The 14,307-nt window shown below is 41.4% G+C and overlaps 1 protein-coding gene across 3 annotated transcripts in view; it reads left to right on the top strand.

Moving 5' to 3' along the window:
* Positions 1-6,206, top strand: part of PPP4R1 (protein phosphatase 4 regulatory subunit 1) — a 67,633-nt gene extending 61,427 nt beyond the window's left edge. For all 3 annotated transcript variants that reach the window (XM_037508841.2, XM_037508840.2, XM_037508842.2), the window contains 4 exons: positions 2,878-2,998; positions 3,090-3,224; positions 3,651-3,792; positions 5,023-6,206. In XM_037508841.2, coding sequence (XP_037364738.1) covers positions 2,878-2,998; positions 3,090-3,224; positions 3,651-3,792; positions 5,023-5,186 — 562 coding nt within the window. In that variant the 3' untranslated portion in view covers positions 5,187-6,206. The remainder of the gene's footprint in view (positions 1-2,877; positions 2,999-3,089; positions 3,225-3,650; positions 3,793-5,022) is intronic.
* The last annotated feature ends 8,101 nt before the right edge of the window (positions 6,207-14,307 follow it).

Genomic DNA, 14,307 nt, shown 5'->3' with positions numbered 1-14,307 from the left:
CCAAAAGGGAACTGCATGCCCTTTAAGTTGCCACTCTTCATATCTCCCTGCCCTTAGCCCCATCAGCTGCTGCTCTGATTTGTCTCTGTGGATTTGTATGTTCTTCACATTTCATATAAATGAAATTATACAACATGTGGCCTTTGACTTTTCTTAACATAATGTCTTTTAAGATTTGTTTATATTGTGGTGTGTATCAGAATTTTTGTTCTCTGTTATACTTGACTAATATTCCATTGATGAACATAACATGTTCATTTAATCCATTAATCATCAATGGAAATTTGGGTTGTCTACTGTTTGGCTGTTTGTTGTGTGTGGTACTGATGTGAATATTGATGTACAAGTTTTTATTTGAACAAGTTGTCAATTTTTTTTAAGTTGGATTTGCTGGGTCAGTTGGTAATTCTATATTTTATTTTATTTTTTTAGTAAAGAGTTTTTTAAAATTTTCATTTATACAAACAAGTACTGGGGTGTAGGCAAAAGGTGCAGGGGCTGAGAGGATGCACCAGAGACAGAGTGGGGAGCAGAACAGGAGATCTACTGAAATACACTGCTGAGGGGAGCAGAGGGTGAGAAAGGAGAGGTCTGCTGTGCCATGTGGGTTAGCTCCCTGGCCAGGGATCGAACTCATGCCTCAGTGGCTGGCAACAGCTTGATAATGCTGAGACTTTAACCCCTGTGCCACCAGGGAAGCCCCACTTATTCTGTGTTTAATTTATTGAGAAACTGGTGTTGCTTTTACAGCGCTATTCCCACAGTGCTATTCCATTTTATATTCCCACTAGCAATGTATGAGGGCTCTAGTTTGTCCATGTCCATGCCTTTTTTTCAAGTATAGCTGCCATTATCGTGAATGTGAAATAGCATTTCCTTGTCTCATTTTTGTGTTAATTTTCCTTTCCTTAATGTCCAGTGATACTCAGCTCCTTTTTTATTTGCTTATCAACCATTTGCATATAATTTCTGGAGAACTGTCTATTCAAGTTCAATTCCCATTTTTATGTTGGTTTATCCTAAATTGGGATGTGGAGTTTCAAGATTCTAAACCTCAACTGAATTTTTAAAAGATATTTTTGCTAGATATAGACTTTGGGCCTTGCACTTTTTCTTTCAGCACTTTACAGATGTCTCTCCATATAGTTCTAGCTTGCTGACTTCTGACTGGAAATGGGTTCAGTCCACCTAGTCAGAATCCAGTTAGCTTGGGCTGTTTTGTTGCTGTGGTCGCCCTCAGTGCCCTGCAAGCTTTAGTTCTGGCTGTGAGCTGCCATTACCTCTTGCTGAGGGTGAGATCTGTGGTGCTGAGGGTGAGATCTGTGGTGCTGAGGGTGAGATCTATGATGGGTGTTTTTAAGAATTCACATTGCATCCTCAGTTTTTTAGCTGTTCCTGGACTTCTATAATAGAAGTATTGACTTCTCTTGCTGCTCCCCCAATCCTAGACTGCTATTCTTTGCAAGGAAAACTCTGTGCCTGAGCTTCCTCAGAATTGCTGCCTTCCCTCCTGTTGCAGCCAGTCTCTGCCTTGTGTCTGGCATCAGTCTCGGGCAGAGGTTTGGTGCCCCTTCCTTTGGGGTAGAGTTTTCTTATCCCTTTGCTACATGTGTTCTTACCCATACCCATGGGGTACATGGGCTTTGTTGTCAGTTTCCATCAGCAGCCTATAACTCTTGCTTTGTTTTTTTTTTTTTTTTTTTAAAGAGTTATTTATTTATTTGTTTGTTTGTTTATTTGTTTATTTATACAAGCACTGGGTACAGTCAGAAGCGCGGGAGGGTGAGAGAATTCACCAGAGCCAGAGTGGGGAGCAGAGCAGGCAGAAGGACCGAAGTACACTGCTGAGGGGAGCAGCGGGCGCTGCAAGAGAGGTCTGCGCGCCATGCGGGACCCTCCTCTGGTGGCCGGGGAGCAGCCGGGGATCGAACCGGCGCTGCAGAGGCTGCGGGCAGCTTTGCAACCCAGCGCTCAACCGCTGCGCCACAGGGGAGGCCCTAACTCTTGCTTTGTATGAGAGAAAAGAACCTGAAGGGGTTTCAGTCCTATCCCCCACTGCCAGTCATTCCTGTCTGCTGGGGTGCCCCTCTCCAGTTTTATTTCCAGGACTCATTTTCTTGGCAGCACCCAGGGGAAGCCAGTGAGAATTTGCCAAGTTTGCAATATCAGGAAAGTGTCAATAAATGTCTCTGTTTGTGTGGGTTTATTTATGTACACAGGGGCATGTACTACAGTATGTAAATTCATGTGTATAGTTCACTTCTTTCTTATTATAGATGTGAGTAATTTTCATTGTAAAATTTGATAGGTAAAAATAAAAATCATTCCCATGTAAGGTACTCCTTCAGGGGCACTGTTGCGGCTCTCAGATTAGCCTGGTGGATGCTGTTAATGTTGAGTTCTCCTAAGACAGTGTCTAGAGGACATTTTCTGTTATTTCTAGCAAAGGTCTGTTTCCACTGGAAACTGCTCATAGTCTTGACAGACAAGTCAGGCTACCTAAAAATGTTAGAACTTCATTATTTAGATAACTGAATTATATAGATGAAAGTTTCTCAGTGCAGTCTAAATAGTTACTATGGAAGAAATGTGTTCCATGTTCCAAGTGAACATACAAGGAAATGCTTTGCTCTGCTGCAGAATTTCACAGCATTAGTTTTCCTTACATTCGGAAAAAAAGAGCTACTCCTTGAACTTGATATCATTTAAATGCATTTCCTAATAGATTATCTTGAAGGTAATTCTGTGCATGAAAGAGAGACCTGAATGTGTTCATCTTACAAAGTCCAGTATTATAGATTATTCAGATGATTAACTTACTTCATGTATATGTTTTGAAATTTTAATTGTTTTTATTTTTATAATTCATTTTTGTAGACAGCTGATTTTGCTTCTAGAATTATATAGTCCCAGAGATGTTTATGAATATTTACGTCCCATTGCTCTGAATCTATGTGCAGATAAAGTTTCTTCTGTTCGTTGGATTTCCTACAAATTGGTATGTGTTAAACTTGTACAATTTTTGATCAGCGAACTAATGTGGTCATAGAACAGCAGATAAGCCTTACTTCCCTGGGTTCCCCTCGTAGGTCAGTGAGATGGTAAAGAAGCTGCACATGGCAACACCACCCACATTTGGAGTGGACCTCATCAATGAGCTTGTGGAAAATTTTGGCAGATGTCCCAAGTGGTCTGGTCGGCAAGCTTTTGTCTTTGTCTGCCAGGTGAGGACTTAACCATTTGTGACGCATTTTTCTGTCTAGAACTTTGTTTCTTCTTTTACTCCTTGCCTCTCAGACACCCTTTTTCTTATCCTTAAGGAACAGAACTTTGCTGTTCAACTATTATAGGATCACCTGCTACCTCAGAGTTGGCCCTCTACCCACCTCACTCCTGGGTCCGCCAGCAGTTTATGAAGCTGGCACATCTCACAACTCAACCCACTAGGGGGCACATGGGGGTCTCTGACTCAGCTCAGGTGTGAAAGGTGACTTGTGAACCTGCCAGTCTCCATAGGGCAGTAAAAGCTGTGTAGAGCTCTGTGGGGACATGTCATTTTTTTCAATGTACATTGTTACTAAAAAGTTTGTTAGTGTTGTGACTTCTTAGACTGAATTGACAAATCTAAAGCAGTCATTTCTTTCCCCCAGACGGTCATTGAAGATGATTGCCTTCCCATGGATCAGTTTGCTGTGCATCTAATGCCACATTTGCTAACCTTAGCAAATGATCGGGTTCCTAATGTTAGAGTGCTGCTTGCAAAGACGTTAAGACAAACTCTACTAGAAAAAGGTGGGTAAATAACTCTTAGGAAAAGTGGCAGGGAGGAAGTTCACAGATGACATGAGTAAATAGATATCAAAGCAGAATCTTGTATTATATGTTTGTAGATAGAGGACTGTACTGTAAGTTGTTAATGGTGGTTCTCTCTGGACACAGATGATTAAAAGGTGAAGAAAGGCACTTCTAATTATCACCCTTCTCTTCACTTGAATTTTTTTTTAAAAATTTAAAACTTAACTAGTTTTAAAAGCTGGAAAGTCATTTACAACTGTATGAAAAGCCGTTGCCTTTGACCTGCCCCACGTGACATCTGTTCTTCTTACTTGAGGGCTAGGAGAAGTGTTTGTTTTTCCTCCTCTTTTTCATTCATTAGTTATAAAACAAATGCATTGTAGTATTTGCTGCAGATTGTAAGCTCCTCAAGATTCAGGTTGTTTTATTTTTTGTAATCCTCCCCCAACCCCACCCCGGCTTTCCCCAATAAATACCAGTTGAATGCATGAACTCATGAATGAAGCACAAAAAGAAGTTTCTAGTAGACTGTGAAGAATGTGGGTAAATACTGCTTTTTTCTCTCCATTGGAATTCATTTAAATTTTTAAAAAGCCAGCTAGCTAATGAAGACTTGGATTTGGTTTTGGTGTTGGAAGTGTCTTCCTATTTACTGAGTGGTCAATAGCTTTGACAGATACAGTTTTAATATATATGTTAGCTTTGCTGCCACTGGTCAAGCAGTTTAGCTGTTAAAAAATAATTGAGATAAATCTCATAATTTTTTTTTTTTTAGATTTATTTATTTATGCATATAAGAGCTGGGGTACAGGCCAGAGGTGTGGGGGTGAGAGGAAACACCAGAGACAGAGTGGGGAACAGAACAGGCAGACTGACTGAAATCTGAAATACACTGCTGAGGGGAGCAGCACGGAGACAGGAGACATCTCCTGCTCCATGTGGGTTGCTCCCTGGCTGGCTGGGGATCGAACTCGTGCTGCAGAGGCTGCAGGTTGCTTCATAGTGCAGTGCTTAACCCCTTGCACCACCAGGGAGGCCCAATCTCATAATTCTTTTATGTTTGGGGTTTTTCTGTAATACAGATCACTTTGGGTTATTAATTATAGTTCAATAGAATACACTTTATTCTGGTAGAAAAATTGTGTTTTATGGCTAAGAACTTTTTATACTTAACAGAAGTGAAATGTCAGGCTAATTTCATTTGTAATCTGTACTTTTCACTTCCAGAATATTTCCTAACCTCTGCCAGCTGTCACCAGGAAGCCGTGGAGCAGACCATCATGGCTCTTCAGATGGATCGCGACAGTGACGTCAAGTATTTTGCAAGCATCCACCCTGCCAGCACCAAAATCTCCGAAGATGCCATGAGCACAGCTTCCTCAACCTACTAGAAAGCTTGAGCCTCAGTGTCTTTCCTGCTTCCTGGGGAGCCGAAGTGTGTCGAGTGTTCAGCACAGGTGTGACGTGGGGCAGCCTTTGGGAGAAGGAGAGACCTTCCTTTCTTGCGAACTTAATTGCAGGTGCAAGTTGCCTACATCAATACCAGGGATTTTAAGAGTCAAGAGAAAGTACAGTAAACACTATTATCTTATCTTGACTTTAAGGGAAAATAATTTCTCAGAGGATTATAATTGTCACCGAAGCCTTAAATCCTTCCGTCTTCCTGACTGAATGAAACTTGAATTGGCAGAGCATTTTCCTTATGGAAGGGATGAGATTCCCGGAGACCTGTATTGCTTTCTCCTGGTTTTATTTAACGACTGATAGATGGAATTCTTATAGCCAGAGGCGGCTGTGAGCCAGGATGTGAAAGAGACCTTCAGTATTAGCCCTGTGTCCATGCAGGGAGGGCCTGTTGGGTTCTGTGGCCAGCTGCCTAGCCCGGCCCGGCCCGGAGTGTGAATAGTTTTTGATGTGTGTAAATGGGAAAGGAGATTTTTTTTCTTTTATTTCTCCTAAGGGCTTGATCCTAACACTAAAGTAGAATCGGTTTTTAACTCTTAAATGCAGCATATTGCTGTACACATTACAAAACAAAGTTTGCTGAGTATCTGTGTCCTGATTTTTTTTTTCATGCTGGTCATGACCTGAAGGAGATTTATTAGCACGTATATTGTATGTCAGGTGTTTTTAACTTGATCATGATCAGCTCTGAGGTGCAACTTTTTCTTCACATACTGTAAATATCTGTGACCACTCTTGAGAGTGTTGCAGTCTTTAATCATGCTGTTTAAAACTGTTGTGGCACAAGTTCTCTTGTCCAAATAAAATTTATTAATAAGATCTATATAGAGAGCTATATACACTTTTGATTGTTTTCTAGATGTCTGCAAATAAATGCAATTTGTGACCTGTATTATTGATTTAGTATAAAATGGGGAAAGTAGATTAAAATATTTGTCTTTTAACTAGTTTAGTCATTTCTTTGAACTCTGCATCTATCCCCCGGGCCAGATCTGCGCTGGGCAGGAGCCCCTGTGTCTCTGCAGCCTCTGGGGCCGGCGTGCCTCCTGCTCTCCGGGGCTCTTGTTCGCAAGAGCCATCTCTGAGCCTCAGTCTCATCTGTAAACCTGCTCGCTCTCAGGGTTGCTTCGCAGTCAAGTACGAGACCATGTGGGGGTGCTTTTGCAAAGTGCTGTCTAAATGTCAGTTGATCTCACGGGCCCAGGTTGAAAGACCCTTGACCTCGCTGAATCCTCATGGTGCTTCTCTGAATGTTGGTTTCGTTTGCTAAGTGGGAACTCAGGGTTTCAGGAAGTGATCCGGGTGCCCGTCATCCTTGGAAACATATATAGGCCGCTTCCTATAGAAGCCCTCACAGATAAGCCCTTTGTTTTCTTATTCTTGCATTATAACCCAGGCATGGGTGCACTGAAATTCAAAATTCCACTGAAAAATAGAGAAATGAGTTAGTACCTCCACCGCGACAGGTGACGTGGGTAATAAGGGCGGGACTGTGGAGAGGAGGAAGGCGGAGGAAGGCAGAAGTTCGAGGGGTGGTGCCGGGTGAGGGGAGGGCGTCTGAAACAGCATCAAGATGAGATTGAAGGAGGGTGAGGCCTCGATTTAATTCAGCCTAATTTTTGAGGTATATAGTCTCTATTAAATTATACTTTGTCCCCCCAAACCTCAGTCTTGTAAATTATATTAGAATCAGGCTGCTGTATTTTCAAAAGCAGTCACCGTGATAGAATTCAAGTTCAGGGCATGCTTAGAAATACCACAAAACTTCTTAATGCACCAGCCAGTTCTTTCCAGTCTTTGTGCTTCAGCTAGGTGGTGTGGTAAGGAGCATCCTCAAGTCCAGACGGTCTGGAGTACTCGCTATTGGAATTCTATTTCTTTCACTGGCAGTGAGCACAAAAGGCACCTGTGTTGTTTAAGAGTTCCTGTTTTATTAACAGCAACACCTAGCCAGGCCAGCTTGAATAGTCTTTAATGAAGTTCAAAGTCAGAAAAAGACTGGAGTGTCACCTCCCAATTAGCTACTTAGCAGTGACTGTCATGGTCCTGTGGTTGCCTTGAAGGCTGGCCAAGGTGGGGGCATGTTCAGAGCAGCAAACACTGAGTGTGGCAAGGGGTGTTGGATCCTAAGGCATGATCTCATGGTGTAGGGCCTACGGAAGAAAGTTAGGCTTCCGGGCCTCCCCTGGTGACACAGCGGTTGAACACTGGGTTGCAAGGCTGCCCCGCACCCTCTCTAGCTCTGGTTCGATCCCCGGCCGCCGGCAAGGGTCCCACATGGCGCGCAGACCTCTCCTGCCGCCCGCTGCTCCCCTCAGCAGTGTACTTCGGTCCTTCTGCCTGTTCTGCTCCCCGCTCTGGCTCTGGTGAATTCTCTCACCCTCCCGCGCTTCTGACTGTACCCAGTGCTTGTATAAATAAATAAATAAATCTTTAAAAAAAAAAAAAAAAGGCTTCCAAGGCAATATAAAGACCAAGCAAATGTGGGAAATTGAAGATTCAGCCATTCTTTTAAATCCCTCTTGAGGCAAAAATAAAATCTGCAAACTAGCTGGTACTCAGACTTTCATAGCAGATGAAAAAATGTCAATAATTGTCCTTACAGGTGTTTAATTTTAGGACTTTTGAGTGAACAAGATAAAGGGGAAAACTGTATCTTTAAGAAACTTGAAGCTTCATGCTGATAGGCTTGGTGGTTGCCAGTGTTTTTCTCCTGCCCTCCACAGGCATTCCTCACCAGCGTGCAGCGCTCCCTGCTCTAAATGGCCTTTGCCGCCCCCTCCCCTTGTCTGGGAGTTTGAGCTTACTCAGCTAGCCCCTGGTCCCCCTAGTTGTCCTCCCTCCTGATGGGATGACTTGGGGGGTTACCTTTTTTGCGGGTGACCTTTGCCCTTAAATCTCAGGTATTTCTGTGGTGCTAGTTTTTCTAGAATCCTCTAAATTGGTCAAGTACTAAGGTCCTGAGAGAGCTACAGGGGTGACACCCTAAGAACCATCCAGGCTGCCGGCATCTTGTCATGGAACCCCTGTCCGTGTGACCGGGCAATTCTTAGTCTGTGGGGGAAGCACTCAGGCTATGCTGGCATTACCGACTCTCCTCATACCAGGTCAGCCCAGGTCCCATTTATGTAGGATGGTCCGTTGCCTAACATCTTGGAAACTGAGTACGCCAGAAGGGATATGTCCCACGCCCTCTCCAGAGTCAGCTTTCCAAAGGAAGGTGGCTGAGACAGCAGGTGAGCTTATTGTTTTGGGATGTAACTGGGAGGGAGGGACCTGCAGGAAGACAGCCAGGCTCTAAACTTACAGTTTACAGGAAGGCGCTCTGAGCCCAGATTCCTGGACACACAGTTATTTCCTTATATGGTAATTTTCTGTGCAAAATTCCAGAAAGAGAAGCAATGAGTGAGGAGGAGGAGAAAACTCCCAGCAGCTTAAAACCAAGCAAATGGCTTTTCAGAATTAATAATCCTCTGACTCAAGGGGAAAAGAAGTGGAGTCTGGAAATAAAACATGAGTAAGAAAACCTTTGTGGATTCTGTTGTTTTTTTGTTGTTGTATTTTTGAACTCCTGCTGTAAACTCCCTCGGCTGGATGTAGAAGAGGAGCCAACCCAGCGGGAGGAGCTGGCCATGGAGGAAGACACCAAGCCAGCCTGTGCCTTGCGACCATGGCCTTTAAGTGGCCTGGACGGACATGTTAGAGCTACAGTCTCCACTAGGGAACCAGACCAGACCACTGGGCTAGGGTGGGGACAGAGGCCCAACTCTCACCGCTCCCCACTAGAAACTTCAAACTGAGGTGGTTTTGTGACCACCTGAGAATAAATGTTTTCCCTGCAGTGGACATTTTGAATTGAGGCCATTTCAACTGTAAACACCTAAATACTGAAAGTGGTGCTTTCTTGTGGAAGGTGTTTTCTTCAGTAACTCCATTCAGTCTGTTTAATGCCTGTATTCATTTTTTTCTGTAGAGAATTGATAAACTAGTTTTAGTTTATAGCAATTATCTCAACTCTTCCTAGAAGACAAGTACTCTATTTAAAGTGATTTTAGTCCATCAGCATTTTAGAAGCTGTGGTAGGTTTATTTCTACTACGGCTTCTCCTTTGAGGTCAAATTTTGCTGGCTTAGATTTACCACTTGGATTTTTTGTTAGTAATTTTTGAAAATTTCATCCTGATCAACTGTATTTCGTGGTAATTATATCAATGGCTTTATTAGAAGTCAGTATTTTAGATGTTCCATGGGAAATTCGCCAGCTTGGAGATTCTGGAGCTGCACGGCCTGGTGGGTTGTCTTCCCACCCCGGGAGATTCCCCAGCAGAGAACGCTCCAGGGCCAGCCCCGTTGTGAGGAAGTGCAAGGAGAGGCTACATTGCCTTGATCGGAGGATGAGGGGAGGGAAAGAAAAACGAGAGGCTTCTCAGGCTTAGGAACACAAGTCCCACTTAACTGACTTCTCAGCTCCCAGCGGCCAGCCAGCTTCTGCTTATCCACGGAGGCCCCAGGGTGCAGCCTCATCCCTCATAGGGACAGTGCTGATCCACATGAGGCTTTTCAGAGGCTGATGCAGAATAAGAAAGAAACTATAGTGTGTGTGTCGGGGGAGGAGGTGAGGCATGTGTGAATGTGTGCACAGCTGCCATGGCACGCCTTGGATGGTCATTCTAAGATTTTTCTGGTTTTCTCACTTTTTTTTTTTTTTTAAATAATAAATTTTATTTTTATATTCCCCATACAATTGCAGCCCCCCCCCATTCTGAACCCAATCCCTCCCCTCCCACCCCGCCCCCCTAAAAGTGTCTCTGGTTCGTAGTTTTTTGTTGATTTTGATTTTCACTTTCTTATAGTTATTCATTTTCCTGGTCCCTTATTTAAGTTTTCTAGATTCCTGCTATGAGTGAGACCATCCGGTATTTTTCTTTTTCTTTTTGGCTTATTTCGCTGAGCATGATCCCTTCCAGTGCCATCCATGTTGCTGCAAATGCATGTGTTTATCTTTTTTGAATGCTGAGTAATATTCCATGGTGTATATGTACCACATCTTCTTGATCCAGTCATCTATTTTTGGGCATTTGGGCTGTTTCCAAAGCTTAGCTATTGTAAATAGTGCTGCTATAAACATAGGGGTGCAGGTGTTCTTTGGAATTGATGTTTCTGTGTCCTTTGGGTAAATACCTAGGAGTGGAATTGCTGGATCATATGGAAGCTCTATGTTTAGTAGGTCCAGAAATCTCCACACAGCTTTCCACAGTGGTTGGACCAGTTTGCACTCCCACCAACAGTGCAGGAGAGTTCCTTTTTCTCACACCCTCGCCAACATTTGTTGTTGCTAGTTTTTTTAATATGTGCCATTCTCACTGGTGTAAGATGGTATCTCATGGTAGTTTTGATTTGCATTTCCCTGATGACAAGTGATGTTGAACATTTTTTCATATGCCTGTTGGCCATTTGCATTTCCTCTTCAGAGAAGTTTCTTTTTAGCTCTTCTGCCCATTTTTTGACTGGATTCTTTTCTTTGTTGTTGTTGAGTCTCATCAGCTCTTTGCAGATTTTTGTGATCAGTCCTTTATCATTAGTGTTGGGTGCAAAAATGTTCTCCCAGTCGGTGGGGTTTCTCTTTGTTTTTGTTATTGTCTCTTTTGCTGTGCAGAAGCTCTTTAATTTGATGTAGTCCCAGCTGTTTATCTTCGCCTTCACTATCACTGCTTTGGGTGATGTGTCTGTAAAGATGTCTTTGATGTGCAAATCACGTAGTGTTTCGCCTATATTTCCTTCTATATATTTTATGGTTTCAGGTCTTATGTCTAGTTCTTTAATCCATTTTGAGTTGATTTTTGTGTATGGTGTGAGGTAGTGGTCAAGCTTCATTCTTTTGCATGTAGCGACCCAGTTTTCCCAGCACCATTTATTGAACAAACTTTCTTTGCTCCAATGCATAGTCTTTGCTCCTTTGTCAAAGATTAGTTGACCATAAATCTGTGGGTTTATTTCTGGATTTTCTATTCAATTCCATTGGTCTGTATGTCTGTTCTTGTTCCAATACCATGCAGTTTTGATGATTATGGCTTTGTAGTAGAGTTTGAAGTCTGGGAGTGTGATGCCTCCATTCCCTTCTTTTTTTTTCAGGAGAGCTTTGGCTATTCGGGGTTTTTTGTGATTCCATATGAATTTTATCAATAATTGTTCTATTTCTTTGAAGAATGACATTGAAATTTTGATTGGAATAGCATTGAATCTGTATATTGCTTTTGGAAGGATGGCCATTTTAATAATGTTTATTCTTCCAATCCATGAGCAGGGGATGTCTTTCCATTTCTTTGTGTCTTCTTTTATTTCTTTTAACAGTGTTTTATAGTTTTCTTTGTATAGGTCCTTTACCTCTTTTGTTAGATTTATTCCCAAATATTTGATTTTTTTGTTTCAATAAAAAAAGGGATGGTTTTTTTGATTTCTTCTTCAGATTTATTGTTTGTGTATAGGAAGGCTACTGACTTTTGCGTGTTGATTTTGTATCCTGCCACTTTACTGAACTGATTGATGAGTTGAATTAGTTTTTCTGTGGACTTTTTGGGTTCTCTATGTATATTATCATATCATCTGCAAATAGTGATAGTTTGACTTCTTCTTTTCCTATTTGGATTCCTTGGATGTCTTTCTCTTGTCTTATTGCTCTGGCTAGGACTTCCAGTATTATATTGAAAAGCAGTGGTGAAAGTGGACATCCTTGTCTTGTTCCAGATCTTAATGGAATTGCTTTCAGCTTTTCACCATTGAGAATGATACTGGCTGTTGGCTTGTCATAGATGGCCTTTATGATGTTGAGGTATGTTCCTTGTATCCCAAGAATTTCAAGGGTCTTTAGCATAAATGGGTGTTGCACTTTGTCGAAAGCTTTCTCAGCATCTATTGATATTATCATATGGTTTTTATATTTCTTTTTGTTGATGTTTGGATAACGTTGATTGATTTTCGGATGTTAAACCATCCTTGTGTCCCTGGAATGAATCCTACTTGGTCGTGGTGAATTATCTTATGGATACACTGTTGGATTCTGATAGCTAAATTTTATTGAGGATTTTTGCATCAGTGTTCATTAGGGAGATTGGCCTGTAGTTTTCCTTTTTGTGTTGTCCTTGTTTGGTTTTGGTATTAGTGTAATGTTGGCTTCATAGAACGTGTTTGGTATTGTCCCTTCCTTCTCAATTTTTTGGAAGAGTTTGTGAAGGATAGGCGCTAATTCGTCTCTGAATGTTTGGTAGAATTCATTTGTAAATCCATCAGGTCCTGGACTTTTGTTTTTGGGGAAATTTTTGATTACCATTTCAATTTCGCTGCTTGTGATTGGTCTGTTTAGGTGTTCTATTTCTTCTTTATCTAGCTTTGGGTGATTGTAGAGTTGTAGGAATTTGTCCATCTCCTCTAGATTGTTGAACTTGTTTCCATATAACTGTTCATAGTAGTTACTGATATTCTTTTGATTTCTGCTGTGTCCGTTGTGATTTCCTCTTTCATTGATGATCCTGTTTATTTGTGCTTTCTCTTTTTTCCTTTGTGAGCCTGGCTAGGGTTTGTCTATTTTATTGATTTTTTCAAAGAACCAGCTCTTGGTTTCATTGATCTTTTGGATTGTTTTCTTAGTTTCAATTTCATTTATTTCTGCTTTGGTTTTTATTATTTCTTTTCTTCTACTGGTTTTGGGGTTTTTTTTGTTGTTCTTTTTAGATCTTTGAGCTTCGAGATTAGGTTGTTTCTTTGAGTTCTTTCTTGTTTCTTGATGTGAGCTTCTATTGCTCTATATTTTCCTCTTATTACTGCTTTTGCTGCATCCCATACATTTAGGATATTGGTGTCCTCCTTGTCGTTCAATTCAAAGAATTTTTTTTTCTTTGATCTCTCATAGTTGGGTCTCCAGTAGTGGTTTTTAATCTCCATGAGGTAGGAAAGTTCCTTGCCTTCTTTTTGGTTTATTTCTAGTTTGATGCCTTCATGGTCAGAAAGATGGTTGATATGATTTCAATCTTGGTGTATCTGTTGATGTTTGTCTTGTGCCCCAGTATGTGATCGATCCTGGAGAATGATCCATGTGCGCTTGAGAAAATGTGTACTCCGTTTTTTGGGGTTTAGTGTCTATAGATGTCTGTTAAGCCAATTGCTCTAGGTCCTTATTTAGAGCTTTGTTTCTTTACTTATTTTTTGTCTTGTTGATCTATCCATTGTTGATAGTGGTGTGTTGACGTCTCCCACTACGTATGTGTTTTCTCTGATGTCTGTTTCAGAGGACAACAGTTGTCTGATATATTTTGGTGCTCCTTCGTTTGTGAGTATGTTTAATGAGTGTTATTTCTTCTTGAAGTATTGTCCCCGTTGATCATGATGTAGTGACCATTGGGGTCTCTTTTATTTTTTGAGTTTGAGTCTGTTTTATCTGATATAAGTATAGCTGTTTGCTTTCTTTTTTGGTCCATTTGCTTGTAGGATTGTTTTCCATCCTTTAACTTTGAGCCTATTTTTATTTTCGTAGCTAAATGTGTTCTGGAGACAGCAAAAGGTTGGGTTTTGTTTTAATCCAGGCTCAACTCTGTGTTTTATTATTGAAGAGTTTAGTCATTTACATTTAGAGTTAATATTGATATGTTAGCATCTGTATTTGCCATTGTGTTTGTCTTTCCTTTGATTTTATTTATTATTCTTTATAATAACTTTTTTTTTTTTTTTGGCCTTCTTTCATTGTTATTCGTCCTCTGAGGTTCTGGCTTTAGGACTCCTTGTAGTATTTTTTGGAGTGGGGTTAGTTGCAATGAATTCCGGAGTTTCTGTTTGTCTGGGAAGGTCCATATTCTTTCTTCAAGAGGAAGGAGCCTTTGCGGGATAGAGAATTCTTGGTTGCATCTGTTTTCTGGAGCTGTTGACTATGTCCCTCCATTCTCTCCTTGCCGTAGTGTTTCTTGGAGAAGTCTGATGTCAGCCTGATTGGCTTCCTTTGAATGTTATCTGTTTCTTCCCTCTGCAGCTTCATTATTTTTTCCTTGTCCTGGATTCTTGT

This window comes from Talpa occidentalis, unplaced genomic scaffold, assembly GCF_014898055.3.
Source record: "Talpa occidentalis isolate TD23 unplaced genomic scaffold, MPIMG_talOcc4v2.1 talOcc4.13, whole genome shotgun sequence".
Taxonomy (NCBI): domain Eukaryota; kingdom Metazoa; phylum Chordata; class Mammalia; order Eulipotyphla; family Talpidae; genus Talpa; species Talpa occidentalis.
The sequence above is the reverse complement of the archived record's forward strand: the minus strand, read 5'-3'. Positions and strand labels throughout refer to the sequence as shown.